At 56.4% G+C, this 27,954-nt stretch overlaps 2 protein-coding genes, 2 long non-coding RNA genes and 1 pseudogene across 10 annotated transcripts; 3 read left to right on the forward strand and 2 right to left on the reverse strand.

The window, feature by feature from the left end:
• Positions 1 to 1,874: 1,874 nt before the first annotated feature.
• Positions 1,875 to 7,486, reverse strand: CTDSP1 (CTD small phosphatase 1). 4 transcript variants are annotated; one of them, XM_066278895.1, is made up of 7 exons: positions 7,321 to 7,486; positions 5,803 to 5,951; positions 5,276 to 5,377; positions 5,105 to 5,161; positions 4,375 to 4,467; positions 4,068 to 4,253; positions 1,875 to 3,543 (listed from the first exon to the last, which is right to left on the reverse strand). In XM_066278895.1, the coding sequence occupies exons 1-7, from the start codon at positions 7,385 to 7,387 to the stop codon at positions 3,415 to 3,417; spliced, it is 783 nt and encodes a 260-aa protein (XP_066134992.1). In that variant the 5' UTR covers positions 7,388 to 7,486; the 3' UTR covers positions 1,875 to 3,414. The 4 variants fall into 4 exon arrangements, with proteins under 4 accessions (XP_066134992.1, XP_066134990.1, XP_066134989.1 ...); XM_066278893.1 differs by having other exon boundaries at positions 5,788 to 5,951; XM_066278892.1 differs by having other exon boundaries at positions 5,276 to 5,380; positions 5,788 to 5,951.
• A 3,744-nt stretch (positions 7,487 to 11,230) lies between these two features.
• LOC136338381 (uncharacterized) lies at positions 11,231 to 13,178 on the forward strand. The gene is made up of 3 exons (XR_010731955.1): positions 11,231 to 11,812; positions 12,585 to 12,716; positions 13,050 to 13,178. It is a non-coding gene; the product is annotated as an uncharacterized lncRNA (long non-coding RNA).
• On the reverse strand, positions 12,853 to 23,619 carry SLC11A1 (solute carrier family 11 member 1). Of its 4 annotated transcripts, none has more exons than XM_066280749.1 (15): positions 23,334 to 23,619; positions 22,682 to 22,815; positions 21,055 to 21,177; positions 20,632 to 20,751; positions 19,759 to 19,865; positions 19,249 to 19,319; positions 18,841 to 18,908; positions 18,545 to 18,700; positions 17,787 to 17,945; positions 16,450 to 16,539; positions 16,206 to 16,325; positions 15,644 to 15,793; positions 15,126 to 15,199; positions 14,547 to 14,700; positions 12,853 to 13,437 (listed from the first exon to the last, which is right to left on the reverse strand). In XM_066280749.1, exons 1-15 carry the CDS (start codon positions 23,338 to 23,340, stop codon positions 13,357 to 13,359), a joined length of 1,614 nt encoding a protein of 537 aa, XP_066136846.1. In that variant the 5' UTR covers positions 23,341 to 23,619; the 3' UTR covers positions 12,853 to 13,356. The 4 variants fall into 4 exon arrangements, with proteins under 4 accessions (XP_066136846.1, XP_066136847.1, XP_066136845.1 ...); XM_066280750.1 differs by having other exon boundaries at positions 12,853 to 13,682; XM_066280748.1 differs by having other exon boundaries at positions 12,853 to 14,416.
• On the forward strand, positions 16,721 to 19,241 carry LOC136338382 (uncharacterized). Its single transcript, XR_010731956.1, has 4 exons — positions 16,721 to 16,827; positions 17,350 to 17,489; positions 18,264 to 18,407; positions 19,100 to 19,241. It is a non-coding gene; the product is annotated as an uncharacterized lncRNA (long non-coding RNA).
• On the forward strand, positions 23,339 to 26,930 carry LOC136306430 (rho guanine nucleotide exchange factor 25-like; annotated as a pseudogene).
• Positions 26,931 to 27,954: the final 1,024 nt, after the last annotated feature.

Below are 27,954 nucleotides of genomic sequence, written 5' to 3' on the forward strand. Positions count from 1 at the left end.
TATCTGCATTATCTGGCCCCTCCTGCCTCCTGCGGCGTCATTTCCCGTCCTCCCCTACTGTGTACAATCACAAAATTGTCATTTCCTACATTCCCTACTGTGAAGGGCTCCTGGTCTCTGGCTTCCTTTCTGGTGCTTCTCCTTGCTCAGGCCACCATCACCTGGATCGCTCCTCCTTCTCAAACTCATCACTTCCTCGGAACACATTTCCCTCACACCCCAGGGCATCCCAGGCGGGCTGAGGTACCCCGCTGTGCTCCTGGCCTCCCAGGTTCTCTCTTGCACTATATCTGCAGCACTTCAGGCTTTAGATAGTCTGTTCAGGTGTCCTTCCCCAACTAGGTTGTGAGTTCCTTGAGAGCAGAGGCATGCCCTAGTCACGGTGTGTCCCCGGTCGTTCCTGGCAACGTGCCTGGCACATAGGAAGTTTGCAGATACATGTGGTTAAGTTGAACTTCATGTGGGTGAAGGGTGTGTGGGTGGTGGTGGTGGGGAAAGGCTGACTGCGGTCTCATTCAAAGTCGGGAGCCCTAGTGACTCTCCAGCTTCTGTGGGCCTCTGGGATGCAAATCTCTGGGACTAGTGTCTGCATGGAGAGCAGGAAATCCCGCAGGACCCCTGAGAAGGAGGGTAGAGGGCAGAGGCAGGCCACTGGATATTAACCCTGCCGTGGCTGAGGCTCCCCTCAGACCGGGGCTGATGGAACTGACCAAGGGCTCTGCAGGTTCTCTTGCCAGGTGGGTGCTTCCCAATGATTTCCAGCAGAAAAAAGGGGTGGGGGACGAGCCAGGGAAAAGGGGAGGCATCATACACTTGGTAGGTCACCCTCAGAGACCCGGGGCGGGAGGCAGATCAGCACGTGGGGCGCCAGGAGGCCAGTTGGAAGCTGGGTTCACAAGGGGAAGTGGGGTGGGAAGGTAGGATAGCTGGGGATGGGACAGGGTCAACCTTTGGGAGAGGCAGACCTCCCTTCTCTCCTGTGAGTGTGGGGGAGTGGGGCAGCGGCCCACCCCCGGGAGAGGGGTGAACGACAGGCGCCCCTTTCCCCTGCCCCCGGGGTCGGGTGGGGATGGGAGCAGGCGGGGTTAGAGCCCAGCGCCCGGAGGCCGCGTCCGCAGGGACGGAGAGGCCTCTAGTGGCCACCTTGGGAAGAAGAGGGCGGGCCGGGAGGGCACTTCCTGCCGGAGCCCGGGGCTGCCCAGTTTTTGCAAAGGAAGCGCTGCCACGGCCGGAGGGGCGGGGGCAGGAAGTGGGCCCGAGGCTCGTGCAAGGGCGCGGCCAGCGGGAGGCCGCGGAGGGCTGCTGGGGGAGGGCGGAGAGCCCCCCGGAGGCTCCGGCGCAGGCCGTTCCCGCGACACCGCCAGGGAGGCCTGCGTCAGTCTTGTTCAAAGTTCTTCCGTTTGCAGTTGAACTTGGCTTCCCTGTAACTGGCCCGCTCCCACCTCCACCCTCTGGGGCCTCACGCACTCCTCCCCTCCGCTCCGGGCCAGAGACCACACCCCTCCCGTCTCCGAATACCTTCCAGGGGCCTCCCCTAGGGACGCATTTCTGCTTAGCTTTAGAGCTAATCTTACGGAGTCCTCCAAGTGCGGCATTTAAACAATTCTGCAGAGTGCCGATCTCCATTTTGCAGGTCAGATAACTGAGGCTGAGAGAAGTAGGAAAATTAAACAGTACTTAGATCATTCTTGCACTTTCACACTTGAAGCCCCAGGGGAGTAGGGCAGCCTCCACCTTCTCCTCCACCACCTCCTCCACCACCACCACCAACCACCTCCTTTCCTCCCTCCAAAGGGTTTGCTTAAGTGGGGCATGGCTTCATAGGACACACTCTCCCACTTCAATGCCCTTCCCCAATAACCACAGAGGCAGGATGGGGGGGTCTGGCTTTCTCTTTAGTTCTCATCACACTGAGGGGCTCTACATCACAGAGAAGGCACTTAAATGGGTGAGTCACTGGATTCAGACCAGCCATGTCCTCCCTCCCACCCCTGGCTTTCCAGGGGGATGGAGGGAGAGGAACAATGACATGTCCCTTTGACACTCCCCCTTGGCACTGGTACGTGGGTCCCCTAACTGTTAGGATCTGGGGCAAGCCCAAGGCCTTGACCTCCAGATTCAGCATTTGGGGGAGGGGTTCCAGGTAAAGGAGGCAGAACTGGAAGGCAGGATGTCCTGGGAGCAGCCCCCAGCCAGTAGGGGATGAGGCAGGGGGCTGCGGAGGGTGGGTTGGCACAGAAGAGGGGTGTAGCTTGGTAAACCCCATAAGAAGGGTCCCACCTCCTACAGATCCCCTAAAGGCACGGGTGAAGTATGGGGTGGGTGGTAGAGGCACCTGTTAGGTGGTGTAGAGATCCCTCAAACACACTCAGCTGGTTGGCCTACCACAGGCTGGGCACAGAGAAGGTGCTCAATAAATGTTTTAAATGAATGAATGAAGCAAAAAGGGTATAGGGGACAGAGGATAGGGCCTGGGGCCAACTTGTTTCATTCAGAAGATAGTTTAAAAATGTTAAAAATCCTTTCCCTCCCTCCCCCCAATTTATGGGCCCAGGAAAGGGGAGAGGAAGGGGTGTTTCTACCCCAACCTTTCCCTCTCCCCTTTCCCTAAAAATCTATATACACATATACATATTTATATGGCACCACAAAGGGGTCCTGCCTATGCTCCCACACTCAGAGCAGGGGAGCCAAGCCCCAGGGCCTCGGGGTGGTCAAAGTAGACATGAGGGGTTAGGGCTTGGGTGATGTGGGGAGCAGCCCTCAGCTGCTGCTGAGCCCAGAAAAGATGGACTCTTCATCCTGAAGGACAGACCCCTGCTGCCTTCACAAGTGGTAGCAGATCTTCTCCCCTCCTGACCACCCTCCTAAGCAGGGGTGGTGGGCTCTGTATCAGCCCCACAGAGGAGGTAGGGAGACTGGTTCCTCCCTCACCAGCAGCCTGGAGACTATTCCAGGCAAGAGCTGACCCGATCTGGCCTTGGGAAAACCAGACGGGGAAAAGGGCTCTATGCAAGGCACTTGGTTGGTGTCCACTGTTCCCAGGCTGGGGGCCCAAGGCATGGGGCAGCAGGAACCCTGCCCCCTCCCCCAAGCAGAACCGGAAAGGCCAAGGGGCTCAATTTGGCAGCAGAGAAACATGGCAGCACAGAGAGAAAGGGGGAGTGGCATGCAGGGCCCCTCAGGTCCCCCAAGAAGAGGGAGGAGGTTCTAAGGCACTGACACAGGGACCCAGGGTCTCACTGCCCTCTGTGCGGCCTGCTACCCCCTTAGCAGCCTGGCCAGGCTGGTGGGGGAGACACCCATGTCCCATGGCACTCAGGTGGCCAAGGTTGCAGAGTTGTCTTAAGGAAGAGTCCGTGAGTGAAAGGTGTAGGTGTGGTTAGGGGCAGGTCCTGGCCCCAGGGCTCCTCACTAGCTGCCAGGCCGGGGCTGCCTGAGCACTGAGTACACGTCATCCACTCGGCTGAGCTGCTCGAAGAAGGGCAGGAGGTCGTGGAGCTCTGTGTCACTCATGTTGTCAAACCACGAGGCCACCGGTACCTGGGCAAATGGGCATTGGGTCATCACCCTGGACACAGAATATGCAACCCATCCCTGAGCACCCCCCCCCCCTCGGTGGGCCACCTCCTGGAAAGCCCTTACCCAGCTTTCAAACATTTTGACAGCAGCCCCCAGTAAATCTTGTCTATCTACATAACAAAGCAACACTTTCCGAAAGGATACTTAACCTAACTGTGTACAAAGCACTCTGCTATTTTGTTTTATTTTTTAATCCCAACTAGGACCCACTAAATCATGTCTGTGACCCACTAACTGGTAACAACTTAACTGGCAGCTTAAAAATTGTAACTGTTCCAATGCCCAGGCGGGACCCAGCCTACTACACACAGTCGGAATGGGCGGAATAATCAATAAAGCATGAGGCAAGTGGACACAGGTCAATGAGAGGGAAGAGGAGGAATGAAAGGGACACCGCCCAACTTGGGAGCAGGGGCAGGCAGGAAGCCTGAAGGGACTGACCCCTTTCTTGGTTCTCAGCCCCCTGTCCAGGGCCTGGCACTTACAGCGTTGTCCGGATGGAAGACATAGGAAGCAGGCGAGTTGTCCAGGATGAGCACCCGCCGCAAGTCTCGGCCCAGCCTGCTCAGGTCTTTCACGTAGTTCCCGCGGTGGAAGACACATGACTCACGAAACAGCCGTGCCCGGAAGGCCCCCCACTTGTCCAGCAGGTCAGCTACTGGGTCTGCATACTGCGGATGGGAGGTGAGTCATCTGGGGCCAAGGGTGACCCAGAGGTCACTGCCCAGAGGCCACAAGCTAGAGAGGAAGGCAGGGCTGTCCCAGGAGCCTGTCAGGGGGTGTGGGACTCACCTTGGCCAGGCTGGCAGTGAAGAGCACGCACTCGAAGAGCTCGCCCATTCTCTGGAGGAACTCATCCACATGGGGCCGCTTCAGCACGTAGACCTGGGGGGTGGGCCAGTGAGGGGACTGCTGGCCCACAGGCTGGGAGTAGGGGGTGGCGGGGGGGCTGGGAGGGCGCCAGTGAAGGAGGCAGAGGAGCACAGGCGGCAGGCTGGTCTCAGGCCCTGCGGGGGAGCTCCACTTGGCCAGCCACCCCAACCGCTGCTAGGGATACCACCACTCTCTCAAAGAAGGATCAAAATGAACCTCTGACTTCCAGGCTTCTGCCTCAAGGGGAATCACTAATTCTCTGGCTTCTCTGGCCCTTCCCCTACCATGGCCTCAGGCAAATGGAGGGGCCTAGGGGCAGCCCCCTCACCCCAAGGCTGCAGGGCACCGGCCCCCGAGCCAAGTAATGGAGAACAGGCTGGACAGCACACAACCTATCCTGAATTACTTGAACTGGGTTCCGGGCAGGGTGGGGTAAGGAGGTGCCAAGAAGAACTCCACTCCCTGCAGACCTCACTATAGTCAAGTCCCTGAGGGCCTGTGTGACCTGGGACAAGTCTTACACCCTCTCTGGGCCTCTGACATTCCACATCTAGCAGAGACCTATAACAAGCTCTCAGGACTGGTGGGAGGAGCCTGTTTGAATGCAGATACCAAGCCCACTGCCTCCCCCCAGTACCCAGCCCCTCACCTGGTGGACAACCCCATCGATCTCCACTGGGATGATGAAGTCAGCATTGTTCACTGGCTACAGGAGGGAAAGAGTGGCTGGAGTTGGGGCAAGGCCTGCCCAGACCGCCCTCCCAGGCCAGGGCAGGCCCCCTCAGAAACCCAGGGCTGGGGGCTGCTGGGCACGGCCCACCTTGAAGGAGCTGTGCACCAAGGTCTCATCCAGGTCGATGACCACGCAGATCTTGTCTGAGTCCTGGGCCTTGGCCTCGGGGAGCAGATACTGGACTGGGGTCTGCTGTGGGGACGAGTGGGGCTGGCTGGGGGCACCTCTCTCACACCCTGGTCATTTCTCCTACACAGGTCTTCCCTCCCACAGCCCTCACCTGGCGATCGACAGGGACATAGGCAGAGACCACCCTGATCCCAAGTTTGCCCCTGCCAACTCTGGAGCCCGAGGCAGGCCGCCTAGCTCTCTGGGCCCTGCTTCCCTATCTGGAAGCCAAGGCAGAGAATAGATTCCGCCAGTGACAGGGAAATTCAGAATTCCCTGGGTGGTGGTCTTAGCGATTTCAGGGTACAAGCTAGGCAGTCCTGGGATGGCTCCACTCTCCCCAAACTTTCCAGGGCCTACAGGCAGTTCAAGAAAACCCTTTGCCCCTAAACCCCCTCCAGGGTGGACCCAGGTGCCCCTACAGCCCTCACCTGGTCACCACACACCTTAGGAACAGCTCCATTCTCCTCCACGAGCAGGGGTGCCCCGCTGTGCGTGGGCAGGGCCTCCCCATCATCCCGGCAGACACAGCAGAAAAGGGAATGGAGGATGCCCCGGCTCCGGGGCTTCTGGGAAGCCGATGACTTCTGGTCACCTGAAGCAGAGAGGCCCAAGGTGGAGGCGTGCATATGTGTCCAGGTGCCAGCCCCTGGGCTGCCAAGGTCTGGCGATACCCCATTCATCGAGGGAAACACACTAGGGTGGCTCTAGACCACCCCTCTGCTCCCCACAAGTCAGTCCAGTGTGGGCACAGAGGTACCACCATTAGGGAATAGGCTGGCTGGAGAAGGTACCAAGAGCGCTCTCTCTTCCTCCCAGCCTCCATCACTGCTGAGGGCTCAGCCCCAGGGGGGCGCCTTCTGCCACCCACTTTACTTGAGCGGTCCCTGCTCAGTCGGACCCAGGAGGGCTCCTGCCCTCCTTCCATTATTTCAGCCCCCCATGAGTCCAAAGTCCTCACTGCCGCTGAACCCAGAGGCAGGGGGTGGACCTGGGGCCAGTGTCCGGCAGCCATCTGCCGGTCCCGCCTCCTCCGCCCCCACCCCGCTCTGCCCCCACCTCCAACCTAGAGCTGGGTATGCGCCACCGGCTGATTGACGGGCCCATTCTCCACCGGCCGCCGGCCCCCGGACAGAGCTAGGCTCAAGCCAGAGGTGGGCATACCTGGAAGGACTGCCTAGCCTCTGAAGTCACCCCCGGGACAGGGAGGGCCAGACCTCAGGCCCCGGCCCGCCAGCGCCGGGGAAGCCTGCCGAAGCTGGCGGCGCGGCTTCCCCGGTCGGTGCATGTGTGCACAGGCCCGGCGCCCAAGCAGTGGGGCCCCAGGCAGCCGGGACGCCGCGTGCCCGGCCCAAAGCATGGGGCTCCCCGCGGGCGCGCTGGCGACTCTCAGAAGTAGTTCCTCTCTGCGCCTCTGAGGGGCTTGGCGCCTCCACGCGTGACGCGGAAGTTTGTGAGGACCGTGGCTGTGTGTTGGCGGGAGATCCTTCCACCCCCCCCTCCCCAACCGGCTGTCACCTCGGCGCCCTCCCCCGCGACCTGACCGGACCAAGACCCAGGGTGGGTGGCGGGGCGGAGTCTCAGCGGGTGGCCGTAAGGCGCCCTCTCCAACACCCTCCATCTCCCAGCCCCTGTGGCGCTATTGGGGAGGGGGAGGCGGAGGGGGCGATCCTCGGCATTGCGCATTGCCATCCCGGGAGACCCTGGAAGAGCCCTATTTCCACTCCTGCCTCAGCTTCCCCACCTTGGGCAGACCAGAGCACCCAAAAGGCGCCAGACCCCGCCCCGCGTCTCTCAGCCTCCCCGAGTTCAAACTCCCCTCTCCCTCTCCGGCTGGGAGCTTCGAGCCCCGCCAAGGCGGGCGCTCGGGGCGCGGGCAGCGGCTGCCCGGGGGAGGGTCTCGGCCCCCTTCTTTTTCCCCCCTGCGGCGCCCTGGCTTCGGTCCCCTCCGCGCAGATCCATACCTTTGCCCCGTAGCGGGCCCCGTGCCTCCTCCTTGCTGATCTGAGTAATGACGGCCGAGCTGTCCATGGGGCCGGGCGCGCTCCGCTCCGGCTGGACTCTGGCCCCGGTGCCCGGCCTCCCCCCCGGCTCGGGCCGGAATCGGGGCGCGGGGGGGAGGGGAGGGGTGGGAGGGAGGGATCCCCGTGAGCTTCGGAGGGGAGGGGAGCCAGGTTCTTAGGGGGAGGGGGAGGGAGGGGGCGCGGAGGAAACTTTGTTACAACATGGAGTTTCCTCCCCGCAAGGCGGATGCAAACATGGAACCCGGGCGCCGTTTCAAGGCTCCCCCTTAAAAGGGCAACGGCTTCGGCGTGACCTGGACTCTGCCGCGGCTTTCATCACTTCTGGGGCCGGCGCGACTCGGCGGGCGGAGAGGCGGGCCCGGCCCGGTTCCTGCCGCGCTCCAGGGGGCGTCGCCTCCTTTCCTGCCGCCCGCCCGCTGGGAGTCTCTGCGACTGCGTGGCAGGCCCTACACCCGGCCTACAGTTACAGGCCGCCCAGCGCCAGGGACAGGGCTCGCCCCGCCCGCTCGGAGCGCCCACGCCAGGGAGTACGGGCGGGCAGCGCGGCTTCATCTCTGCTCATTCCAAGGATCATGGACAAGCTGCTTCTCGTTTTCTCATCTGGGAAATGGGACGAATGCTATCTGGTTTATAAAATAAGCCTTCTCTCTGATGATAGCAGGGGCTACTTTGCAGGAAGTCGTGAACGAGCGGTAGTTCTTTGCTTCCTCCAAGCGACTGTGCACACACAATCATGCTTTTGACCAGACCGTACCCTCAATACCAGCCGCAGTCCTGGGGCCAGGTTACCTGCATTCCTAGGGCGGGAGGATTCCAACGTCCTGCCTGGGATCTCCAAGCCCACCCTTTTCAACTGGCCCACCTGACGCACCGCACGTCGGCCCCAGAACTCGCGCTATCACCTGTTGTTCCCGCCAGGAGGCGCCCTGGACCGCACTGTTCCCTCTACTTGGAACGCGCTTCCTACACCTACCTCCTTGGAGCCAATCCCGCCGACCTCGATGAAATGCCACTGTCTTAAAATGGTCTTCCCAGACACCCTCCTCTACTCCCTCGCCGGCCGCTCTGATCCGGGGGGGTGGGGGTGGGTGGGTTCTGGTGGCGCCCGTACATTGGTTGCTATATCATTAAGGGCCCAGTGCCCAACTGTTGGGCCTGACACATCTTTGGAGGCTTTTAAACAGCAGTTCCACCCAGGTCCGGGCAGAATCACACTGGTCAGAACTGCGTCCACGCGGATTCTTCACGAGGGAAACTCCCGTGTTCTTGGCTCTGAGGATGAATTTCTTTTTCCTGTTTATTGTTTTTTTCATTCGTTATTATTTTGTGTTCACAATTTAAAAGACAACGCCAAGCCTTGACAAACAATCCTCGGCACTTCCTTCCCCCGGAGGGCGCGTCCAGTACCGTCCAGCCGCCAGTGCGAGCGCCGCCGCGCACGTCCCCTCGTTCCCGCTGGAGGGGGAGGCCCTGCGCGGGGGTGGGACCCGTGAAGAGCAGCGCTTCCCTGGAGGCGCTCTGAGTGGTTCCCTGCGACTGGGCTGCGGGGACGGTGACTTTGGGCTGACTCCCCCCCCCCCCCCCGCGAAGCTGGACCCCAGTGCCCCCTCCTATGGTTACGGACCCCTCATTGCAATTTAAAAAATGTCCTGCTGTAGTTGTTGTTTGATTTTCAAGGGGTCAGGGGAGAAAGAGAAAGAGAGATTCATCGACTTGTTGGGCTTTCTTGTATGTGCGGAGACGGGATCCAACCGTTAACCTTGGCGTATTGGGACAACCTGTAACCACCCGAGCCGCCCTCATTGCATTGAATCATAATCGCCAACAAGTGGCAGGCACTTCGTCTGGGTTCCGCTCCGGCTGCGTTCTCCGATCTCACTTACTGCTCAGACGACCCCTTCTAACCCCATTTCACCTTTGGGGAAACTGAGCTCTGAGAAGTGAAGCGACTTGACCTGGCTCTGCAGCCAAGGCTGAGGCAGGATTATGGCCGCCGAAAAGAGCCTCCTCCCTCCCCTTCGGACCGCCCCCGGGGCAAGGACGCAGCTTGATCCCCGACACCCAGTCTGCACTGACCCCCAAAGGAAATTGGTGGCGAGGAGGGAGTGAAGCCTTGCCCTCGCCTAAGCAGGGCAGCTCGCCCTCCTCTTTCCCCTTGTCTCCTCTGTGAAAGCCGAACCTGGCCGGGTGTCCCCGGTGAGGGTCAGAGGACCTAATGCGGGGATAGGGCACAGGGCAGGGCCGCTGCGCGCCCCGCCCCCCATACACACACGCACACGCACGCTATTCCCCAGACCTCCCACCCCCCCAAAGCCACCTCTAAACCCTTTTGAGTCGGGGCCTCTTCCCCTGGGAGACCTGCCCTTTTCCCAGGCTCCCAAGCACGAGGTCCCCCGCTGCGCAGGGTCTAGGGAACTGTGGGGACAGAGGAGCAGGTGGAAGTGTTCTATGGAGTTTTTTGGGGGGTGTCTTCGCGTTTCCTCACTGTGTGTGAGGGGGGGGTGTCGACACCCAATACTGTCCCATCCTACCCCAGCAGCTGGAGGTCGCCTTGCCCACATAGTTGATTATCTTTTAATTAATTTAATTGATTTTAGAGAGAGACAGAAACATTGATGTGTTGCTGTATGTTCCCTGACCAGGGATGGAACCTTCAACCTTCACGTTTCAAGACGACACGCTAACCAACTGACCTATCTGTCCAGGGCCACATGGTTTATTTTTATCTTTTATGGGTTTGCACTTGAAGAGGAAGGAAGTCACGGGGGCTGTGAATGGGGAAACAACAGGTTCCGTCTGGCACTGTGGACAAGTGTCTTCCCCATCCAGCAGGCAGCTTAACCCGGGTCGCCACACGGGCTTGAGAAAGTGTCAAGGGTACAGTGTGCCCAAGGCGGGAGCCCCTGGGCAGGCTCGTTCCAGGCTACTTCCAGCCTGAGGGGCTCACATATAATCCACACTCCCTCAAGTTAGATCTGAGCCTGAGCCTGGAGGCCGGAGGACCAGAGATGGGGGCGAGGCTGCACTTTGTAGGGGTCTCCCTTGACCTGAAATGACTGGCCTTGGCCTGACCTCCTCGCTAACCTCTGGCCCACGGTAACCCCTTAGCTGGCCCTTTGATCTCCTCCCCTCCCCGCATTTCTTGCCTCCCCAGATTCTAAGTCCCAGGCTTAACTATAGGTGGGACCAGCCTGCTCATTCCCTTTCCTGCTCCAAGAGATCTAAGTGCTACGCAGATCAGACGCAGGTCTTTGCTTTCGCCCACTGATACCCCCCCACCCTTGGCATGCTCGTCACTTCCTTGATAATAGCTTTCAAAAACCGTCCAAGGGCCTGACCTGTGGTGACGCAGTGGATAAAGCGTCGACCTGGAAATGCTGAGGTCGCCGGTTCGAAACCCTGGGCTTGCCTGGTCAAGGCACATATGGGAGTTGATGCTTCCAGCTCCTCCCCCCTTCTCTCTCTGCCTCTCTATCCTCTCTCTCCTCTCTAGAAATGAATAAATAAAAAAAAATTAAAAAAAAAATAAAAAATAAAAACTGATGATTGATGCTTCTCATCTCTCTCCGTTCCTGTCTGTCCGTCCCTGTCTATCCCTCTCTCTGACTCTCTCTCTGTCCCTGTAAAAAAAACAAACAAACAAAAAAAAAACGTCCAAGGGCCTTCTTTGACCCTTGCCTCACTCTTTTCCAAGTGTGTCCCACACGCACAAGGTCGTTCCCCATCCCACTGTATAGTGATTTGTTGTTTATTTTGTATAGGGATTTGTTATTTATCACGCACACACACACACCCTCCCGCTGTAACTGCTTGAGAGCAACCATCTTCAATTCGGAACTTTGCCTCCCTCTCCCACTAGACTAGCACAGGGCTGGAGCCTAGTTAATGCCTAATCAGTGAATAAACCAGAGAGGTACAGGGAGGTACAGCTGGTGGCCCCCTTCAGGACGCTAGAGAAGGGGCTAGGAGATGCCTTTTTCTATTACCCAGCCCCCAACCACCCCTTCTCGCATGGGTGCCATTTTCTCTGGGGCCAAGTACGGGGTACGGAACTGGGAGGCTTTTTTGCTCAGGTAAACCTCTCCCACCGTTGCTCTGGCTGAGCCAGACCGATCCCTGTTCCGTCCCTTCTTGAGGGCCCCACTGACATCGTTGCCGTTTTAAGAAAGAGGAAATTCTTCTTATAAACAAGTGCCCCATCCTGAACGCGGAGCTTGCCACGCCGGATCCTCGGGAAACTGGAGGTGCTTCCAGGCACAGCAGTCGCTCCAGGCTCAACCCACGGGAAAAGTACGGCGGCCTCTCTTCATCGCTGCCCTCTACAGCCAGGGGCTGGCGTCCGAGGGACTAGAAGAGGCCGGAGTAAGGACTTGGGGAGCCTAGAAACAGCCCAGGGAGCGTCTCTAAAGTGCGGCCCCAGCATGGGGCGAAGGTGTGTCGGGCGGCTCCCAGCAGCTGAGGGGGTTCCCCGCCCACACAGCTCTCCCCTCTACAACCTTCTCCTTGTCTGGGCGGATTCCGAGGCCCCGGGCGCGAGGCCCGAGTACCCTCCCTCTCTTCTCCGGTCGGGAAGGGTGCGGCCGTGGCAAAGAGTGAAGGCGCTCGGAACCGTCCCTGCCCCTAGGGGGAGCTGGGAGTCAGCGCCCAGGGAACGTTAACTGCGCGGCGTGGGAGTCGGGGCCGCCGGGTTCCCTGGGGAGATGACAAATGAATTGGGCCTCGCGGGCAGGGACTCTGGGGTTCATTATGACCTGGCCCGTGAAGGGGGAGAGAACAGCTCCGCTTTACTGAATGGAAAATAGTTTGCTGGTGGACAAAAAGGCTGAGGCCACTCCAGCGAGAGAAGACATTGGATAGAGTAGGGAGCTCTTGACGGTTCAGGGATTTCGTGCTTTCCCGGTTTCCGTTCCCCTGCTCTTTTGGGGGAAAGAGAACTAGCGTTGATTTAGCATTCATCAAACTCAGATATTTTAAGTGTGTCCTGTCCCCAACTGGGTGGGTCAGTCTGTCAGGTCACTCCTGTAGGTGCTCGATAAATACTTCTGGAGTTTAAATTTTTTTAAATTTTTATATTTTCAAATTATAAGAGAAAATTTAGAAAGTTACAGAGGTAGTAAAAGTAAGCAGTAGAAAAAATGAGGAACGGAAGCAAATTACAGAGGCAAAAGAAGGTCCTTTTTTTATTATTATTTATTCATTTTTAGAGAGGAGAGAGAGACAGAGAGAGAGAAGGGAGGAGGAGCTGGAAGCATCAACTCCCATATGTGCCTTGACCAGGCAAGCCCAGGGTTTCGAACCGGAGACCTCAGCATTTTTTATCCACTGCGCCATCACAGGTCAGGCCCAAAAGAAGGTCCTTTGGAGCTTAGAAAAGTACACTGGAGAAGAGCATTGGACAGGGAGGTAGTGGGGGGGGGGGGCATGCGCCCTGGATCCTGTCTTTTGAGGGTTTTAAAGTCTGGAGGGTTTAGGGGAGGCTCTCAAGATTATTCATCAGCTTTATGTTGATGAGCCAAAATGAGATTTATTTGGGATTTCATCCATCCTTGAGTGTGGTTGGCATACATGGCACTTTGTGATTTAAGCTATTTACCCTTCGGTTGGGGAGGAGAAGTATAAACCATTTACTCTCTTTTTTCTTTTTTAAACTTTGTTTATTGATTTTACAGAGAGGAAGAACAAAGAGATCAACATGTTGTTCCAGTTATTGATTCCCACATGTGCCCCGACTAGGGATCAAATCCCTCAACTTTGGCATATCTGCACGATGAGCTACCTGGCCAGGGCCTAAAAACCGATTTTACTCTTAAATGTCCTTGGCTGGGGAAGATTGGGTTTACTAACCGGCTGTAAACTGCTTGGCTGTTTGACTATCTCAGTTTCTCTATTCCATGTGTCCCGGCTTAGTAGCCTGTCTTATCCCCTCCTCAGAGACTTCCGCCCCTGACATCTTCTAGGGGTGATGAGGGAGGATGGTCAGTCTTCAGTAACTGCTTCCTGCTGACAGGGGCCGTTTTCCGTTCGTGTATAGGATATGGAAATCTCTCCCTGACTGACCTAAAGAAGACAAGGGAATGGGATCTGAGACTGGGACAGAGAGGCGTTAGCTGATTCTTCCAGTGTAGGGCCAGAATCCCTGAAGTATCCCCATCTTGGTATGGAACTGTATCCAGAAGCAAAGTTGGTAGATTGCTCAATATTTCATTGACTCAATATGTAGTCCTGAAAATAAGTCAGTTCAGTTAAATTGTTGAGTCTCATTTCGGGAGGCGGTGATGCAGATGGGCTTCCCAAAGTGAGACCTATAATGTGCAAACAAGCAGTCAGGAATTTCATAAAGGATATGCTGGATGGACCCAAGTGTCACCTGGGGATGGTCCGGGTTGGTTGTAGGTGGGTGACTCTGTGTCCAGAGGGCAGGTTTACCTTCCACATCAGTGTTGATGAGGTGTGTTGTTGTTGTTTCACAGGCAAAAGTTTATTTAAAAAGTCACAAAGGTGGGAAAAGTGAGCCACGGAGAAAGTGAGCCAGCTGGGCTGTGTGGGCTCAGGGAACAAGTTACAAAGGCAGAAGAAGGGCCCTTGGCGCTGAGGAGAGTACACTAGAAAAGAAGATTCAAGTGGGCATGCTCTGGAGAGAGAGCCCTGGAATTTTGTTTTTTTAAAGTCCCAGTGCCAGGCACAGTATTAAAATGCTTTACACTCATTGCAAGTTTGGTGTTGTCTCATTATACAGATGAGGACACTGAGGCCTGTACGTTAATCACTCGACGTACTTGAAGCTAGGAAACAGCAGGTCCCTATGGAACCCAGGTTGGCCTGCCTCCAAAGCTCCCATTCCACCTGCTGTCTCCACATCCTTTCCCCCACCCCCATCGCCAGCAGGCCAGTCAGCCCCTTATTCCACCCCCAGCTGGACCCAGAGGAGAGCTCATCTGGAGGGCTCCTGCTCCTCTTCAGGAAGCCCGTACAAGAAGTGTTGATGGGAACGGTGGGCCAGCAGGCTGGCTCCGTGGGCGATGAAACAGGTCCAGACCTGGGGGAGGGGTGAGTATGAAAACCAGCCCCCCGGGGAAGCCCCAGTCTGTCCCCTCCTCTCTCCACCTGTTGCCTCCCCTTCCTTCTTGCCTTCCCCATCCCCAAGGCACCTGCTGCCCCAACAGTACCAGGTAGGTGGTGAGGCCCAGGTAGGGGAGGGCCAGCAGGGCGACGAGGCCGAAGTAGGCGGGGTGGGAGAGGCCGTGCAGGTAGCTGACCAGGAAGTAGAGGTTGATGGTGCAGATCAATATCATGATTGAGGACGTGATGGTCTTGCTTAGCCTGGAGGACAGGAGGGAGACTCAGGACGGGCTGCATCCCCTCCTCCTCCTCTTCAGTACCCACAGCCAGACTGAAGCGGGGCTGGGGAGGGTGGGGAGCCGACAAAGCCAGTCTCTGGGCTGTGGGGCCTGGAGCAGACCCCGCCCATCTCTGCCTCCTGGGCCCTCCAGGCTCCACACTGGTGAGGTTTGGCGAGAGCAGATTCTAAGATGGGGGTGAACAGCTCAGGGTCTAGAAACAGCCCCTACCCCCATATTTCAGCCCTCACTCCCCCATTGGCTAGCTGTGTGACCTTGGAGACATTCCTTACCCTCTCTGAGCTGATTTGGATAATGGGAATAATCATGTTAACCCTACCTCTGGGTGGTTGATTGTGAGGATCCAAGGAGGTAATGCGAGTCCAGGACTGTGATGCGAGTACTCACCAGCTGTTGGTGAACTCCCGCATAAGGGTGGGCATGCTGGTGAACGTGAGGATGGGCAGCACAGCGAAGGGGAGCTGGGGAGAACAGGCGGGGATGGGGCTGAGAGACCCGCCCTAGGCGTACAGTGAGGAAGGGAGAGAGCCGGGGCTCCTGTCACCCGCTGCCTGGCTGTGTGTCCTTGGGCGAGTCTCCTAACCATTCTGAGCCTCAGAGTTTCCACCTTTGTGCCTTCTAAATTTGTGGGGCTCTAGAGCAGAAAGAACAGCTGGGGGCAGTGGTCCCAGGCTGCCTGAGTTTGAACCTTAGCTGTGCCACTGGTCACTTAACTGTGTGCATCAGTTTTCCAAGCTGCAAAATGGGGATAACGGTGGTTTATACCCCTGGGCTGGCTGTGGGATTATGAGTCTTGTTGGCAAGGTGTGTTTACATTGTGCCTGGAAGGTGGGTAGGCTCAATCTAGTGGCTGCTGTGGTTCCTGTTTAGCTCTGCAGGGGGCAGGGTGACAAGGGTGCCCTCACCAGCAGGCTCTGCAGCACGTTGAGCAGGTCATTGAGGCCTGACAGGTCTCTCAGGTCCCGGAAGACGGCCACGAGCACGGTGGGCAGGATGGCGCAGGAGCGAGTGAGGAGGACCCGGGCAAAGCGCGACCACCGCAACTTCAGGAAGCCCTGGAGTGTGGGGTGGGCGCTTTTGTGGCTGGGTGCAGGACAGGGGATTCCAGAGGTGGGCCGCCGTCTTCCCTCAGCCCATCTCATACCTGGAGGAACCCTCTGTTTTTGCATCTCTGAACTGCGGGCCACCCTGTCCCTAGCTGACAATGGACGGGGAGAAATTAGGGAGTTCTCCTCCCGCAGTTGACTGCTGAAGACTAAAGAGTTTTGGGGGTAAGGATCCTATTAGTCCTGGGTCTGCAGCCGTGGGTCAAGCACCTCACCTCTCTGAATCTCTGCTTTCTTGTCTGTAAAATGGGGCTTATAATGGCTGCTTTAGGATCTGGTCTACTTTAAGGATTAAGAAAGCCCCAGTCGGAGCCCCAAGTGGTATGCCAGGTGATCTCGCACCCCTGGCCCCAGGCCCCACCTCCATCACAAACTGTCCCGCGTAGGTGCCAGTCATGGTGGAGCTCTGCCCCGCAGCCAGTAGACCCACCGCCCAGATGTAGAGGGCTGCAGGGCCGAAGATGCAGCCCAAGATCACGCCCTGGAGGGAGGGGTGTGGTCAGACCTGTGGCCTCACCCCTCCGTGTGTGATCCCGCCCATTAGTGGGCGTGACAAGGAGCCAAGCAGCTCATCCTTCCATCCCCGCCACCGGCCTCCAACTTACCCCTTGGTAAATGTCCACATCCACTGTATCGTTGTTCATGGGGAAGATCTTAGCGTAGTCATGGAGACTGCTGTTGGCACAGATGTTGAACTGTGGGCACCGGGGCAGGAGGAGAGAGATGTGAAGCGCAAAGTCTCAGAAGCTCAGACCACCAGCTGGGCCTTGGCCAGGGGTTGAAAACTGGTGGCCCCTGAGCTGTGTCCGGCCGGACATATTTTGTTTGGCTAACAAGTTATTTTTTCTTTCATGTGAATTTACTGTTGGGTTTGTAGGGCCGGCGCCTCCGCACAGAGACGATTGGCTGGCAGTGACTCAGGCTGCCCCGCAGTTCCCCCTGCCTTACATGGACCCCGCTCCCACAGCCCTGTGACTGGCCAGGTCTGGAAGACAAGGTTTTGCCCTTCCTGTTTAGACCTCTCTCCTTGTGTCAAGGAGCAGCATGAGACCCAGGGACGGGTGTAACCTTGAAAGGTCACATAACAAGGCAGTGGCCGTGCCCATGTCCCTGGAGGCCTTGCCAGTCCTCTCCCATGGTGATAAGCACCCAACAATGACCAGCAGTTACTAGAGCCTCATGACGGAGACCCACTCAGAAAGGGAGACGGGCACAGATCCCAAACCCCGGAGTTCCAGAGAGGAGCTAGCTGGCTCCTTCTCTTTCAGAGTCAGCTCAAACGTCCCCTTTCCAAGAGTCCTCCCCTGACCACTGGGGCTAACGTGGTCTCTCTGTCATCACACCCCCAATGACATTTCATCACCTCCTTTATTTCCTTCACAACTCTGTCCACACTCTTCCCTTCTGTACTGATTTGTTGATTTGTTTCCTGTCTGCTCCCTGCCCTCCAAATTTAAGCTGCAAGAGGGCAGGGTCTTTTATATCATTGACTGCTGTCTCCCCAGGGCCTAGGACACTGCCTGACACATAACAAGTGCTCAGGAAGTACTTGCTGAATGGACGATGGTTTATCTGCTAATGAAGATTATGAGGAGAGAGGAGGACTCACAGATGACTGGCTGCACACTCCCACTCCACACTCATGGTCAGGCGTCCGCTCCTCCCAGAATGTACTCACTGCAGTTTGCTGGGCAAATTCTGCCCAACCTTCCAGTTGCGACTGGTGTGCTGGGTCCCCCAAGATTCGGCTCCTCCCTCCCAGCTTCCCTTAGATGTCTATGCCTTGCAGCCCTTTGTGTGGCCCTGACCCTCAAAAGTCTGCCTGGAGGAAGGGGGTCCCAGGCTCCCTATCCGACCATTGCCTGGAGAGTGGGGCGGAGACTCAAACGGCTTCGCAGCATTGCCGGAGTCCCCAGCAGGGGGGCGATGTGGTGTGTCTCACCGCGGCCTGGTTGGTTTGCTGGTAGAAGGCCTGCCCAAAGACAGCCACAACAAAGAGGTTGATGAAGAAGGAGACCGACAGGGCGATGGTGGCCTCAATCAGGAAGTACATGTTGGCTTCTCTGACATCAGCCCGTCGGGTCCGGTCTATCTCTCGTGACTATAAAGGTCAAAGGGAAGGAAGAACTAAAGTCTCTTAGAATCGCCCCAACATGCGCCACCCCCACACTTCTAACCCGCTCTTTCTACAGCCTCCTCGGTAGCAGTCTGGGGCAGGCCTGGTCAGCCAGCCCCCCCCCCCACATGCCCAGTTTATTCCTCCCCAGGGCCCTTGCCCTTCCCTCTGCTTAGAATATCTTCTTCCCCATCTTCCTTCCCATCCTTCCTTCCTCAGAGGTCACCTCCTTGGAAAGGCTTTTCCTGACTCCTTTTCTAAAGTTCTCTGCTCCTCAGTCATTCTCTGGTTTGTTTCCTTCAGAGCCCCTTGCACAACCCGTAATTCTTCCCATCATTTGTCTCCTGGCTCTTGGTCTGGCTCCCCACTAGGATGCAGGCTCTAGGAAAGCAGACGGCTTGTCTGTCTTTTCATCATTGTCTCCTGGATCCCGGATCCCAGCACACAGTAGGTGTTCTATGACTATTGAATGATTCACTTCCCACCTAAAAGCTGGAAGGCAGGAGCCAAAGGGGAGGGACTCCAGGCTTGGGGGTGGGACGCTAAGGGACCAAGCATCTCTCCCTTCCTGTCCCTCTGCAAACCTTGACCAGGGACGAGTGCAGGTAGATGTTGTGGGGCATGATGATGGCACCGACGATGCCTACGGCCTGCAGCAGCTCTGGCTGGCCACAGCCCGGGCAGGAGGGCAGGAAAAGGTCCCGAAGAAGTGCTCCCTGGGCCGGACGCGCCACAACGTACTGTGAGGAGGAGCCTGGTCAGGACAAGCCTTGTCCCCCGGGAGGCCACTCTCACCCTCCACCGGGACCCTGGCCTCAGGCTCTGCAGGGGCAGAGAGACAGTGGCCTTGGTGGGGGGTGCTGCGGCTCTGGCTTCCCACCTCATAGCCGAAGGTCAAGGCCATAATGGTAATGAGGAATCCAAAAAAGGCTTCCAGTTTCCGCAACCCTAGGGAGAGAGCCAAGGAGCAGAACACTTAAAAACAAAAAAGCAAAAAACTTACAAGCAAGTATTAATGATGAAATCTTGAGTACTTTGTTCCAGGCACTGTGCCAAGTGCTGACATATATTATTACATCAGTGAATCCTCGCCACAGCCGCCCTATGACATCTGGGCTATTATTTCCCCCATGTTATAGGTGAAGAAATCGAAGTCTGAGTAACTTGCCCAAGGCCACACCAGATGAGAAGCGCAGGCCTTTCCCTGAACAGCAGAGCATCAGCGGGCTCCGACATTCCCTTGCCCGCCCCACAGTGCAGCCCCCTCCTGGATGAGGGGCATACCCACCGTAGTTATCGAGGAAGAGGAAGACGAAAGTATCCACGATGGTGATGAGGACGCCACCCCAGAGAGGGATTCTGAAACCAGAGTGGCCTGGGTCAGCCCAGCCTGGTCCAGGGGTCCCAAACTCCTACTCTCAGCCCTGAGGACTGGTGAAATCTGAGCACCTGGGGGCAGAAATCTAAGTGGCCCCAGAAAGCTACAGAGGAAGGGAGTGGAAGTGTGCTGGGGATGGAAGATGGCACAGAATAGGAGAGGAAGGACCCAGATGGGTGGGGGACCAGTACGGCAGGAAGCTTGGGGTTGCAGCCTGAAGCCTGCATGGTCACTGACATCTATCTGTGTGACTTCAGACAAATCGCTTTGTGTTTCTGGGTCTCTGTTTCCCCATCCAGCAAATTGGGCAACAATGTGAGTCAGAGGGGACTGCAAATGGTCAGGGGAGCATAAGGCCCGAGAAAGAAGCAGTAGCTGTTCTCAGCCGGGGACTGAAGCGCCGGGGCCCCGGAGCAGTACCGTCCAGCCGAGAGCAGACTGAAGGCGATGGCTGTGCCGATGACCTCTTGCATGTCCGAGCCCACAATGGCTAGCTCGATGGTCAGCCAGAGGAGGGTGCGGGGCACCTAGGGGAGGCAGCAGCCTTCATCAGGGCCGGCAAGTTGTCTCAGCCCTACAGTTACCTTTCCATACTTAGCACCGTCGTGCTGGGCTGGAAGCCTACAAACTACATTTGTAAGGCTGCCTGGCCAGCTGGCTTCCAGTTGGGCTTGGCAGGAAACACTTATGGGAGATTGAAAGGCAGGGAGAAGTCATTTCCCCCTCTGCTTCTGGCTGTGGCTCCAGCAAGAGCACCAGGCAACCTGGGCTCCAGCAGCACTGCTGGCCATTTTGGCAGAGGGAGAGGGTAATATTCCCAGAAGCTTGGCAGCCAATGATGGCTCTTGGACTCCTGCCCGACAGCTTTCTGACCTCTGGGTGCCTCCTTCCCTTGATCGTCCAGCCCCTCCAACACCTTTGTGACTACATCCCTGCATTAAATACCTTTGAGATGTCTAATGGTGAAAATTTGGTTTTCCTGCCTGGACACTGGCAACTGCCAAGCCCTCAGTGTCCACCCCAGCCGATGACCATTCCAAGCTGATACCTACCTAATTTTTACTTTGGATGAGTCACTCCTCCAGGTTTCAACTTCCCCTTCTATAAAATGAACAGGGCACGTCTAACATCCCTCTTTGTCTGCTGCTAGTTTGAGCCTCAGTGTTTTCATCTATCGAATGGACTGGTAACACCCCGCATGAAGTGATGTATTTATTTGATTATGGAAGCTGTGAGCGGCTGTTTTGGGTTTGGGCCCTGTGGGTGTCTCCTGTCCAGGCCCACCAGGCTCACCTTAGGGTAGTAGAGATGGCAGATCTCACCCAAGTCCTTGCCTGTCACCACACCCAACCGGGCAGCGAGTCGCTGGCAGAGCAGGCCCAAAACTGTGGCCCACAGCAGCACCCAGAGCAGCTGTGAGAGGCAGGGAGAGGCCGTCAGCCTGAGGGGTCAGCCTGCGAACCCCGGGTTGGTGGCGCCCTCTAACCAAGGACACTCCTTGGGGAGATAGTGGGGGAAATGGAGAAGACCAACCTCCCCCACCCCATGTACCCCACACGCTGGCAGGGACACCCGGGGACCCTTTCCAGCCCGTTTGAACTTAACATCTTCTCTCAGGATCACCAGCTGTGCAGGCCACTCTGGGGAAATATGGCCAGCTGGGGTCTCCACCTACTGAACCTGGTCACCCTCCCCACAGGCTTCCAATTCAATCACTTTGAATCCAGCCACAGCACCAGCCTGCAGGTCTGACTCGATGTTTCCAGGGTCCAGGAAAGCGATGCTCATGAGGAAGCCGGGTCCCGTGAAGGCCCACAGCTTCCTCAGGCTGAACGTGCCCTGTGGGTGGGAATGGGGTGTGAGCGGGTCCTGATTATAGGGGCTGCAACAGCTGGCCTTGACCCACCCCAAGGGGTTCATCAGACCAGCCTGGCCTCTGTTCTCCACTCCTGGAGCTGTACCCCACAGGGGTAGTGGAGGACATGGGGTGGGAGGACCCAGTAGGATTTGCTGAGTCACAGTCCATCCGGCACATGCCGCAGCCTGACTACATCTGATCAACTACCTCCTGCAGGCTCTGTCTCTGCAGATCCTCCAAGCTCCGACAGGGGGTTTCCTGGGGTCAAGCCTCCCTCTCTAGTTCCTCCCTCTCTAGCCCTTTGTCAGACCCTAGATTCTCTTCTCTGGAGCCCACTGAGCTGAGGGTCCCCTTACGCCCATTCTAGGGCTTGATCTGGCAGCCTGAGATCTGCTAAAGATTCTGGAAACGCAGGGTGACAGTGTCCTAGAAGCCAGCCTGCCGCCTCCTTCAGGTCTCCCAATGCCCTTTTCCAGGTCCTTTCCTTTAGAGCAAATTCTTGAACGTGACCGATAGTGGTGCAGTGGATAGAACATCGACCCAGGATGCTGAAGACCCAGGTTCAAAACCCCAAGGTTGCCAGCTTGAGCACAGGCTCACCAGCTTGAGCGTGGGGTCTCTGGCTTGAGTGTGGGGTCAGAGACATGATCCCAAGGTCGCTGGCTTGAAACCCAAGGTTCCTGGCTTGAGTGAGGGATCACTGGCTTGGCTGGAGCCCGCAGGTCAAGGCACGTATGAGAAGCAGTCAGTGAACAACTAAAGTGACACAACTATGAGTTGTTACTTCTCAACTCTCTCCCTTCCTGTCTGTCTCTGTTTTTCTTGCTAAAACAAACAAAACAACTGCACAAAAACCCTTGAAGCTCCAATTGAATTCACCCCAAGTCCCTTTCCCTTTATTGAAAAGCTGAGATTTACCCAGAAAGCCACTTGATAATTTTTAGACAGATGATGATCTAGATCAGTGATCCCCAACCCCTGGGCCACGGACTGGTACTGGTTCGTGGGCCATTTGGTACCGGTCCACAGAGAAAGAATAAATAACTTACATTATTTCCATTTTATTTATATTTAAGTCTGAATGATGTTTTATTTTTTTAAAATGACCAGATTCCCTGTTACATCCGTCTAAGACTCACTCTTTACGCTTGTCTTGTAAGTTCGACAATTATATTTTAAATACTACAGTTTTTACACTGGTCGCATAATTTTATTTTGTATATTTATCCGTCCCACCCTAAAGGCTGGTCCGTGAAAATATTTTCTGACATTAAACCGGTCCGTGGCCCAAAAAAGGTTGGGGACCACTGATCTAGATGCTGGGAAAAGAAGCAGGAGTGGGACGGTTACACTGTCCATCCCTGCTGACCAGAGCTGGAGGGACTTGGCATGGTCTTCAGGAGACGCCCCTACCCCAGCCGTGAGACTTCCCCTAGATGGCCCTGTCCATCCTGAAAGATCCTAGGAAGTTTTCAGCATTCCTACCGGTTTTGTTTCCGGGATAGAAATCTTCTCACTCAGGTAGGTTGCTCTGGGAGGCGTTTGATGTGGCCCTGCGCTGGGTGGGCTGGAGATGGAGCCATAGCTGGGCCCTCTGGGCCTTTGGGGACCCCTGTTATCTGCAAAAGGCCCCATGAGGCATGGTGAGTGACCTGCTTCTTCCTGGTGGCCATTCATCCTCCTCCCCTGCCTCCTCCTGGCAAAGTTCAGAATCAAGGCCCAACTGAATAGGGACCCTTGAGTCCCCTCTGGGTCCATCCCCTTCACCCCTTGGCCAGAGTTCCAGAAGGTGTGGGAAGTGGAGCCTTCAGAATTACTCTCCACCCGTGTGAGTGCAAGATCACCAAAGCCAGATCGCTCTTGCCACAGAGGATGTGGAGAGGGACACTGGGCTCTGAGGAAGGCTGCCTGGCACTGACTTGTGTGCCCCTTGGCCTGCCTCCTGCCTCCTCCACTAGCCAGCGAAGTTCCAGGGCCCCCAAGTGCACAGAGATCAGACAGAAGAGACACTATGCTCTTTGGGATGCAAAGAACCCAACTCCAGGCTAGGGTCCAGACCAGGACTCTCATTGAGGACCAGGGACTTCCTTTGCCTCCTTGTCTCTCTCCAGCCCCATCCCTGGAGGGGGCTACTCACCTGTCATGAGGAGGACAGGGCGAGCACCTTCTGCATGTGAGCGGCGGGCTGGAAGCTGCTCCACTCGTGTTCCCTCTCTGGATGCTGCTGCCCGTCAGTGTGTGAGCCCACACCCTCCTCGTGGAGCCTGGCTGTGCTCGCACACGGGCATTGTGAAACACTTTCCAAAGGCAGAAGTGGCCAGCTCGGGCGGAAGGGTCTGGCCAGTCGCTGTGTGGATTTTCCTTCCCCTTCTGGCCTGAGCCCCACAATACCTTTTACCCCCTTCCAGACACCCCATGTTCTGTGCCTCTCAACTTAGCTCTGATTTCAAGACATTTCCTGCCGCTTGGTCATTCATATCCAGATCACTTGACTGACCCCACCCACCTCCAGTCAGGCTGATTGGGTAGATGGCAGGGAGGGAGTCCTGATGGCTCTCTAGGCTTCAGTTTTCCACCGAATTTTCCATTCATTCCTCAGAGGAAGAGCCCTTCTAGACATTGCCACAGGGACATGCATCTAAGAGTCAGGCCAAAGAGATCCTTGGAAGAAAAGGGCAGTGGTGTCCGCCTCTGCTCTCTCCCTTCCCCAGGCTTAGAACCACCTCCCACCCCAGAGGCCAAAGACAGAGCTAACGCGGCGGCTGCACCCCTCCTGCCCAGCTCTGCGACTGTCTGGGCCAGCGCCACCCTCTCTGCCCTCCAGCCTAGACTTCCGCCTACCCCTCCTCATTTCCTTCTTCACCCCTCGCCCTGTCAGCGCCAGGGTAGGAGACAGAGGGTATGTGCCTTGCACCTCCCTGCGATTCCCCCGGCTTGGTGGGGGACTGAGGCAGATGGTGGCCAGGTGGACCCTATGAGAACTGGGTGCTGGAACCAGACAGAGGAGAGGAGCTTCCAGAAGTGGCCCTGCTGGTGGATAGAGTGCTGGCCTGGGACGTGGAGGACCTAGGGTCAAAACCCCAAGCTAACCAGCTTGAATGTGGATCGTAGACATGACCCCATGGTCTCTGGCTTGAGCCCAAGGTCGCTGGCTTGAGCAAAGGGTCACTGGCTCTACAGGAGCTCCCCCCCCCCCAGTCAAGGCACATATGAGAAACAATGAATGAACAACTAAGGTGCCACAACTATAAGTTGATGCTTCTCATCTCTCTCCCTTCCTGTCTGTCTGTCTCTCTCAAAAAAAAAAAAAAAAAAAAAAAAGGCCCTGCTGACCACACTCTTGGAAGGCCCTGGAGACAAGACGAAGCCCCTGAGGTGAAGACTGTCCCAAGCCCCTGAGAATGAGGAGGAACAGAAAAAGGAGTCTCTGGAAAGGAGTCCGCATCCTCAGTGAACCGGCAGAGACAGAAAAAGTATGTGGAGGACTTGGGGCAGATCGCGGGGTTACACGACCACCACGACGGCCCAGGGAACCCCAGAGAGTCTTCGAGGCTGTGACAGGGTTGTGCTTAGAAACACCCAGCAGACCTATGAGTGGCATCGAGAATGTTTCTTGGGGGAACGACAGCGGTGTTTGAAAGATCCTGATTGGTTGGCTCAGCTAGTCATCACACATGCCCCGGCTGCATATGTGTGTGGTACACAGTCAGAATAAGCCCTAATCCGAGAATGTGGTGTCAGACTTGGGGGACATGGAATCCCAGCTGCCGCTCAAGGGTCCCCTCGAGCATTACGGCAGGCTGGGATGGACCTGGAAGGGTTGGAGCCAGCTGTGGAAGTCATGTGCTTCGGGCCCACACGCTACAATGACATGATGACCCTGGGGAGACTGCTGGGGTTTGAGGGCGAACTGCTCAGGGGAAGCTCTTGGAACAGCACACATTCTGGGTTACAGAGCTTGAGGCTGGGGGGCCTTCTCTCCTCCTGGGCTTGTGAGCGTGCGTCTTCCTCTTTGAGCAGAGGCCCGGGGAGGAGGAGTGCAGGGTAGAGCACAGCCCGGATAGGTGTACAGGAGCAGCATCAAGCTGAGCTGCTTTGGACTGGCAGGAACCTCCCAGCTGACCATTGCCGCTCTGCGCGGACCTGCAGGGGGCTGGAGGGAGGGGTCCAGCGCCATGTCCTGCAGAGGGAGGGGTCCAGCGCCCTGTCCTGCAGATGGCAGACCCTGCAGTCAGCCAGGCCTGGATCGAGTGAGTGGCTCAGATCCAGCAGGGCTTTCTCAACGCATTGCAGTCCCCCACTGAGCACCAGAGAGGGAGACGGGAGAGCCAGAACCTGACCAGCAGCAGCCTGGGATGGCCGGGAGGGAGAGCCAGAGCCTGACCAGCAGCAGCCTGGGATGGCCGGGAGGGAAGCCTGGGGGAGTTCAGCCTGGAGACCCGGCCCAGGGCAGCACCCGCACACACCCATGGGTGGGTCTCCCCTCTCTGCTGTGCTCGCCCAGAGGGGAAGTGGTCAGAGTCCTTGTCCCCCTGGACAGCCTGGGACTCTCCTTCAGTTCTACCCATTCCAAACACCCCTCCCAGCCAGGCCAGACTTGCCGAGTTGGGTGAAGACCAGCTGTTAACTAGTGAAGGCTGTGGCGGTGGGGTGGGGCTGACTCAGCCACTCTCTTCCCCTAGGGACTTCAGGGCCCTCCTCCCGCCCTGCCCCAGAATTCCTCCCTCTGGGTGTGCCTGAAGGGTGGGCAAGGTTGGGAGTAGTGTTCACTTGGGGGAGGGAACCTGAACTCGAAAGGACTTCTGTCTGTCCCAGGAGCACAGGCTCCTTCCGTGCCCTCCCCCACGCGGGTCCCACGGGCCCCACAGCAGGAGGGTATGTGGATGCGTGGGAGGGCTGGTTCAGGGCCAGAGAGAAATTATTGGTTTTGTTTCTGATTTTGTTTTTTTCTGTTTTCTGAGAATAAAGGTTTTGTTATATCAATATATATATAAAATAAAATAAAAAGAAAGAAAAAAGAAAGAAGGAAAAGAAGGAAGAAGGGAGGAAGGAAGGAAGGAAGGAAGGAAGGAAGGAAGGAAAGGAGGGGCACTGGAATCCTGGTTCTGGTTCTGCAAGACTTATTTACTTGAGATTGTCACCAGATCGTGTCCTCTCTCTGAGCTTGTTTTCTTCTTCAGACTTCCTAAGAGGTTAAAATTTAGATGCCCGAGAAGGCCAGGCAGGTAAGATAGACTATGCGATAGGTTTGAAATAAGAAAAACAGTGCTAGCTCAGTGTTGCATGACAAATGATGCTGAGCCCCTATGCCAGGGGGGCAGTAGGGAATGGTGGTGACTGTAGCAAAACAGAAGTCAGATACTATTCTGTCTGAGGAGGGCAGTGTCTACAATTGCCATGTGCATCCACTGTCACCGTATCTTCTGATTCGTCAAGGATGCTGGACATTTTGGAATTTTATGCAACATAGTTTTTTTTAACAATAAGCTCAAAAACTTTGAAAATATTATATAATTTGAACAAAACACCCTTATGAACTAGATTCTACTTGAGAGTTATCACCCTGTAACCCCCAGATAAATGGTGAGCAAGACCTTTCTAGCTTCCAGTGTCTTCCTCTTGCCAGCTTCTGTGCTCCCCTCCTACCCAAGGTCTTCTCCCTCCCATGCTCCTTAAGTCTCCTACCCCATGGTTTTCTTTTCTGTCAGGAAGATTCAAAACCGGGATTGTGTAGATTGTCCAATCCCAGAGACTGAGACCTCAAGTCCCAGAGAAAATCAAGTCAGGTTCTCGGGCCCAGACCTGATCTTGGATGTGATGTATCCCATGTTGAGTCAAAAACTTTAGCCAAAGCTTGAGAACCCAGGGTCTGGGGAGGCAGCCACTTCCCTGACTCCTCGTTGATGGGGGGAGGCTGGAAGGACTGGGAAGTGGGGAAGTGGGTGAATAATGGATCAGAGAGGAGACAGCAGCATCACGATTTGTCACTGTGCAATCCTATTGCTCAAGTTCCTGTCACCATCCCTGACCTCTAGGTTTGCACACATTTCCCAATCACTACCTTTGGTTCATGAGGGGATGGCCAGGCATGGGGCTGCTGTAGTTACCTTGTGTTGGTTCATTTTTAGAAAGAGATTGAGAGAGAGAGAGAGAGAGAGAGAGAGAGAAAGGAAGGAAAGAAGGGAGGGAGGGAGGGAGGGAGGGAGGGAGGGAGGGAGGGAGGGAGAGAGGGAGGGAGGGAGGGAGGGAGGGAGGGAGGGAGGAAGGAAGGAAGGAAGGAAGGAAGGAAGGAAGGAAGGAAGGAAGGAAGGAAGGAAGGAAGGAAGGAAGGAAGGCCAATTTGTTGTTCCACCCATCCATGCACTCACTGTTGATTCTTGTATGTGCCCTGACCAGACATCAAACTTGCCATATTGGGACAGCATTCCAACCAGCTGAGCTGCCTGGCCAGGGCCATGACGGTTAATTTTATGTGTCAGCCTGACTAGCCCTGAGGTGACTGGGTATTCAGTCCACCATTGCAGGCGTGTTGTAGAGTGTTCGTAGGAGACCAACATTTGACTTGGTAGACGGCAAAGCAGACTGCCCTCCCTGTCACGGCTGAGCCTTACGCAGCCAACTGAAGGCCTGACTATGACAAAAGGCTGAGGAGGGAGAACTCTTCTCTCTGCCAGACTGTCTTTGAACTGGGATACTGGACTTCTTGTGCCTTCAGACTTAACTTCAACTGGAACACACATCGTGGAACTTACCTCTCC

The sequence above is a fragment of the Saccopteryx bilineata genome, chromosome 5 (genome assembly GCF_036850765.1).
Source record: "Saccopteryx bilineata isolate mSacBil1 chromosome 5, mSacBil1_pri_phased_curated, whole genome shotgun sequence".
In the NCBI taxonomy this organism is placed as follows: domain Eukaryota; kingdom Metazoa; phylum Chordata; class Mammalia; order Chiroptera; family Emballonuridae; genus Saccopteryx; species Saccopteryx bilineata.

Coding starts and splice junctions, on each gene's coding strand:
- SLC11A1 (XM_066280747.1), bottom strand. CDS start 22,831: ATGGGGCCTTTTGCAGATAACAGGGGTCCCCAAAGGCCCAGAGGGCCC. Junction 17,946..18,544: donor TGCACTCGTCCCTGGTCAAG/GTTTGCAGAGGG, acceptor TGACCTTTATAG/TCACGAGAGATAGACCGGAC. Junction 15,200..15,643: donor ACGTGCTGCAGAGCCTGCTG/GTGAGGGCACCC, acceptor TGTTCTCCCCAG/CTCCCCTTCGCTGTGCTGCC.
- CTDSP1 (XM_066278892.1), bottom strand. CDS start 7,387: ATGGACAGCTCGGCCGTCATTACTCAGATCAGCAAGGAGGAGGCACGG. Junction 4,468..5,104: donor TCGATGGGGTTGTCCACCAG/GTGAGGGGCTGG, acceptor CCCACCCCCCAG/GTCTACGTGCTGAAGCGGCC. Junction 4,254..4,374: donor TCACTGCCAGCCTGGCCAAG/GTGAGTCCCACA, acceptor TCCCATCCGCAG/TATGCAGACCCAGTAGCTGA.